The following is a 5,722-nucleotide window of genomic DNA, read 5'->3' as shown; positions in this document are numbered from 1 at the left end:
TTGAATCAACATGACTTTTATTCCTCATCATGGCATCATGAATACAATAGTTTCCCGACAGGGGCGGGGGGTATTATTTTAGGAGTGCACACTAGGCACTTACATACTCACGACAGTAGTAGCTAGCACTAAGAGCAGAAGATAGCATAGCAAAGATCATAGTAGTAGCATGATCAGTTTAAAGTTCAGGGTAATTGTGCTTAACTAGACGAGCGAGTTCGAGACCATGAGGCATAGGCGCCACACGGCAAACTGTAAGCCCGTCTGTTATCTCCACCTTGCTAGTTCCACTGCTGAAAATCAAGTCAAGCAGCGCACCTGCAGCTATCCCAATGAGCGCACCAATTCCAAAACCGACGACTCCTCCAATTACCGTGACAGCCGCAGAAGCAATTTCGATGTCTAGTGCTACGAATCCAGCTTCTACAGCAGTAGTAACTATTTCTCCCACCTCAAGGTTAACTACTGCAGTTAACGCATTTACTGAATCCCTAACCGCTGCCTCCAGCTTATCTTCTGCTGTGTATATGTCCCACACCATTGCAGCTGCTGTAAAAACTAAAACTGCCACCCCGACTTTTCCCAAAGCTTCAAATGAGTAAGTCACCACAGATTTTCCTTGTCCCGCTTCCGCAATAATATTGTCATATACCTGGCAAACATGATATACACATTGTAGTGATGTTTAGTACTACTTTTATAATACAATATAAAGCCACTATTTTTGCGCCATATGAAAATTACAATTTATTAAAATCGAAAACTCAAATGATCTCTATCCAAATTTAGCAGAAGTTCAAACGGATTCTAACGGAGGAACCATTTTAGGAAGAAATGACTCCTCTTTAGTGTTCACTATGATCAGTTCAACGATTAAGTGAGGCCCTGACATTTGGTCATGAAATTATTTAAGTGAGTTCAACTCGAACTCCAAAGCATCTTGATAACTTCTTATGTGTCTCAAGTACCATTGGAAAGTTTTTGATATAAGCATTCACTTGATTGTAATTTTTCTATGAGTTACATATATTCGATGGTTAAAATGGACTTGAAATCCCCAAATTCAACAACTTCAGTTCAGTTGTACAAATTGCAGCTCTTAAGAACACAGCATAAATCCATTATATATCTTGACTCTTGATGACTTGAAACATAGTTTTTTAAGTCATGACTTCTTTGTTGTTAAAACCTTTGGTTCACGCTGTAGTACCACAAATCTTTTCTATATAGTAATAACAATATATAAATATGGAGACGAAGACGTGTAATATGATACATTAAAGATTGTTAATTAATTGCAATTTATGTATGATAAGCTGGAAAGGGCCAGGTTTAGAGAGTAAGTTAGTTCATACCTGTAGCTTTTGGATATCATCCAAGTTTTTGAAAGCCCCCCTAAAACCAAGCTTTGACATATTTCTGCAAGTACAATTGGATAAGCAGGAAAGTCATTGTTGTTACATTTACATAGAACTGCAAAAGTACCATCTATAAGTGTAAATAGTAAACAAAGATTATGTTCCCTAAGAGATTGCAAGATTTTATTTGTTTGTTCTCAGCAATGTTAAGCAAGTAGACTGCATGCCACTATTTCTACAAATTTTCATAAAGCTCAATATCTTTCAATTTTAATAATTTAAAGTTGAATAACCAAGTGGTTTAATCCAACACTTTGGAGGTCGAGTTTTATCAATTTTGGTTTTAAGTTCCCATCGTGTGAAATATTAATGCTAATAATGATACAAATTATTGCAATAATTTTGAACACAATGGTATTTAAACATTTATAAATTAATGATGATGACGCTGGGACATACTCTTGCACAAGATCCTCAAACATGATTTTGTTTTCCTTGAGCCATTTTGAGAATTGATTTGGTGCAAAGTGTTGAAACTTTTTGGCATTCTCCAGCGTGGCTTTCTTATACATGCCAGCCTCAAGGGCAAGGCGCTGGGCCTCCTTCTGTTGGGTGGCTGGATTGAGGAACTTTAGCTGCTTGATGAGATCATCACTGTGGGTCTTGAGCTTGTCAAGGTAGGTGAGACGGGTGTTGTAACTCCGGATGAATTGGAGAGATATTCCGATGGCCTTGGTGCAGTAGTCATAGACATCCTTGCCAATATCTTGCTTGGTGGCATCCTTCTCAGCCTCGGTTTGTGCTATCATGTCCCGTGCACTGTCAAGGATGTGATACACCTTATCGCGGGCATCATTGGCGTCACGGAGATACTTTTGTTGCTCTGCATACGAGTTGAACTCGAGCTCTTGAAGCTTCTGGACTTCTTGTCGATGGATCAGATCGGCTAGCTTATGCAACTGCCCTGGACTTAAATCAACTAGGTCACCTGACATGATGTAAGCCTGAAAATATGTAGTTCTTGTTATTAGTCATATATACCCACTCACTAAAATCAGTCAAGGGAAAAAAAGGTACGATACAAAGATACTACTCCTACTCCTACAATTGATTCGACTACACACACGCAAACAAAAGGCACACCAGGGTACTAAAACTGGAACTCGAGATCAGATCTAGCTCTATCCATCATCTTGGTTGGGCTGGGGTAGGGGGAAAGGAAATATTACTACTTAACATTTAACAACCAATCAGTCAAAAAATTACCATCGTAAAGTTACGATACTACGCGGGCTCAGGAATGATTAAATGCTGAATACGTCTCAGTGTACCACCTTAATTAAGAAGGGTAGTCACACACTACTCCTACTCCTAGAAAGAAAATCCTAAGGTCTGAATCCACATGTAAGCTTGTTGAGGCCATGAGAGAGATGAAAAGAACAAGTAGGAAGTACTCCACCGAATCAGTCTCGGAGAAGATTTTCCACCAAATCCTTAGAATGCATAACAAACTAGACATACATACAGATACATTAGGGGAAGAAGCACTCACCTTGGGGTAGCTTGGGGGCACCAAGCAATGGAAGGATCAGCTTCACCACGAGCACAAGGTAAGGGAGGCTCTCTCACGGTTTGGTCCATAAGAGAATGGTAGGTGGTGTTTATAAAGAAAGATGGTGAGGCAGAGGTGGACGGCGACCAACAAAGGAATCACACGAGCGAGGAAAGCTGAGGTTCCTGTCTGTTAAACAAAGTGAGTATTAGTAATTAGGATAAACTGACTAACAATTAGCAGTTGGCTAAAGGGAAACTCTTCCCGTCTACACCGCGGCCAAAACGCTTGGTCGCGCTAGCTGCTGGCAGGTCGAACCCTACATTAATTTCTTTGACGCGGTCTACTTTCTCTCCTCGAATGGCCGGTAATCGCGGGCGGTAGGGGGCGATGAGCGTGGCTGCTAGGGGGCAATTGGGTCGACGAGAGCGGGCGGCGCCATGGCCGGCAAGTACGTCAAGGACGCGGCAGCGGTTTTTGCTACATGCTTCGACCGGCATTACATTTTGCTATAACCAACATCGCATATTGCTACATCACACAGCCGGCGTCGCGATTTTGCTGCAACTAGCATATTTTTTTGCTACAACCAACATCAAATTTTGCTACATCAGGAGAACTGAGTTGTGACCCGTGACGGAAAATTGCTACAACCACTGTACCATTTTGTTACATCCGACATTCTTTTTTGTTGCAACCAACACGACCATCGGACGGCCATGCGACGCTATCGGAGTTGCTACCGTGGGGTCATCTCCACCGAAGCTACGACCATCTCGATCCGAGCGGCGACCGCCACCATCGGAGCTACAAGCGGATCGAACGACTGCAGTTCACGAGATCGTACGGCTGCTGGTCGACGGGCCCAAATTTTATGTTGGCGCGCGGGTTCCTAGTACTGCCCTTGGCTAATTGGGAGTGAAAGGAGGCAAGGCAACCCATCATCAAAAGGCCTAAATGCTCCCCCCCCCAACATGTTTAACGCTATGTTTAGATTTATCAGGTGTGGCGTCTCTTGTTTTCCTTGTGCGCTGTAGGGTTAGGGGAACTTGTGTCATTTGCTCATATGAAGTTTTATTTTTCTTTTGATCTGGTTGTTTAAAGGTTTCCTCGTCACTATGTATGGGTTTGGTGGTTTGTGCCTCTATTTATAAAAAAGAGGATCAAAAGCTTGTTTCGAGATTGGTCGCTCTGTATGATAATTTAGCCACATTAAAAATGTCGTCTGGACAGTCATGCCATGGGTAAATTACTCCCTCCGTTTCTTTTTAGAGGGTGTTTGGATCACTAGAGACTAGAGACTAGAGACTAGTAGTAGTCACTTTTAGTCAGTAAACCTCCAAACACCCCTGACTAATGGGTGACTAAAACTAGTTTAGTCCCTAGTCACCCCACCCCCAACTAAAAGTGACTAAAGTCTCTCCTCTAATTAATTGGCGGGCCCATGCTGTTGCATGCCGTTGCTGCTTTCCTTCCTTGCGCGGGAGTTAAATGAAAGGGAGAGAGAAGAATTTAATACTGAGACATTTAATGCTGACTATTAGTAGTCACCTTCCAAACAGGGCGTGACTAAAAACTTTTAGTCTGACTACTACTAGTCACATGACTAGAGAGTATCCAAACACGCTCTTACTCTGCATATAAGGTTTGGTCAAAGTCAAGCTTTGTAAAGTTTGACTAACTTTATATTAAAAAATATCAACATTCACAACATGAAATCAATATTATCAGATGCACCACGAGATGTATTTTCATACTATATAATTTTAATATAGGAGATATTCATATTTTTGGATATAAATTTGGTTAAACTTTATGTTGTTTGACTTTGACCAAATCTTATATGCGGAGAGTAAAAAGAAACGGATGGAGTACGTGGCTACATGGAGAGGCTCAGAGGAGATCTCCATTGGATTGGTCGACATGACGTTTGGACAGTGGTGACAGGGGTTAATTAAGAAGGCTCTCTTCCAAGGTGGGGATTGAGTTTATCTCCAAACATTACAAATGAGCAAAGATTCCTTGAGATGGTCATCCATCTCGTGCTTCTCGTGTCTGCTTTACTCGACCGTACCTTATCTGCAGACGGACGGTAACTACATCCATGCACCCATGAATCGATGGATGGTACACATATATACGTGCTTCACATGCTTGGTTGGGTCGCACATGAATGCTGGATATATATGCCGATGCCGATGCCGATCGACGCCGATGGACCGTAGCAGCTACTACGTGTTTCATGTGAGTGATGGGCCGTCGCAGTAGGAATAGCGAGAGTCTTCTTTTCTTCTGCCTCTCGGCTCACTCAGATTGGACACTTGCTGTCTGCTTGGACCACCCTCACTAGCTTTGAGAAAGAACGCCTAATGTGGTGTGATAAATATATGAATTAGCCACAAGAAAGATGCCATCTCAACTGCATGGGTCCTTCCTCTAGCAACGTTATGTTCTTCCTTTTTTCTACTAGACTATCTTATATCTTATATCTTATATTTATATTTACTAACTGGAGGCACCTTTCAAGCCTTTACATTAATCCACATCATCAAGATTAATTCAACCATTAGATTTAAAACTTAATGGTCAAGATCTATTAGAAGTATCTCACTTATATAGAGACACCATGTATGTAAGGAATAGAGCCATTATGACTAAAATACTCCCTCATCACACGCCTCCAAGTCCCAAAATTAAAAAAGAACACATGCTATCAAGAAACAACCATCGTGATTCAAAAACAATCAAAAACAATCACGTGTGTTCACCCTTTTCTGAAACAAAAAAACAACAGTATGTTAATCCACATCAG

General features: G+C 41.5%; 1 protein-coding gene across 1 annotated transcript; it reads right to left on the bottom strand.

The window, feature by feature from the left end:
• LOC123441232 lies at window positions 1-2,998 on the bottom strand. The gene is made up of 4 exons (XM_045117723.1): window positions 2,911-2,998; window positions 1,818-2,362; window positions 1,356-1,419; window positions 1-652 (listed from the first exon to the last, which is right to left on the bottom strand). Exons 2-4 carry the CDS (start codon window positions 2,351-2,353, stop codon window positions 179-181), a joined length of 1,074 nt encoding a protein of 357 aa, XP_044973658.1. The 5' UTR covers window positions 2,354-2,362; window positions 2,911-2,998; the 3' UTR covers window positions 1-178.
• Window positions 2,999-5,722: the final 2,724 nt, after the last annotated feature.

Source organism: Hordeum vulgare, chromosome 3H, assembly GCF_904849725.1.
Source record: "Hordeum vulgare subsp. vulgare chromosome 3H, MorexV3_pseudomolecules_assembly, whole genome shotgun sequence".
Classification (NCBI taxonomy): Eukaryota; Viridiplantae; Streptophyta; class Magnoliopsida; order Poales; family Poaceae; genus Hordeum; species Hordeum vulgare.
Note: the sequence above shows the minus strand (reverse complement) of the source record. Positions and strands in the feature narration are given on the sequence as shown.

Excerpts from the sequence above, each read along its gene's own strand:
- LOC123441232 (XM_045117723.1), bottom strand. The coding sequence starts at position 2,353 with ATGTCAGGTGACCTAGTTGATTTAAGTCCAGGGCAGTTGCATAAGCTA. Across the intron at positions 1,420-1,817 it reads TTTGAGGATCTTGTGCAAGA|AAATATGTCAAAGCTTGGTT; the intron begins GTATGTCCCAGC and ends TTGTACTTGCAG. Across the intron at positions 653-1,355 it reads ATGATATCCAAAAGCTACAG|GTATATGACAATATTATTGC; the intron begins GTATGAACTAAC and ends CATGTTTGCCAG.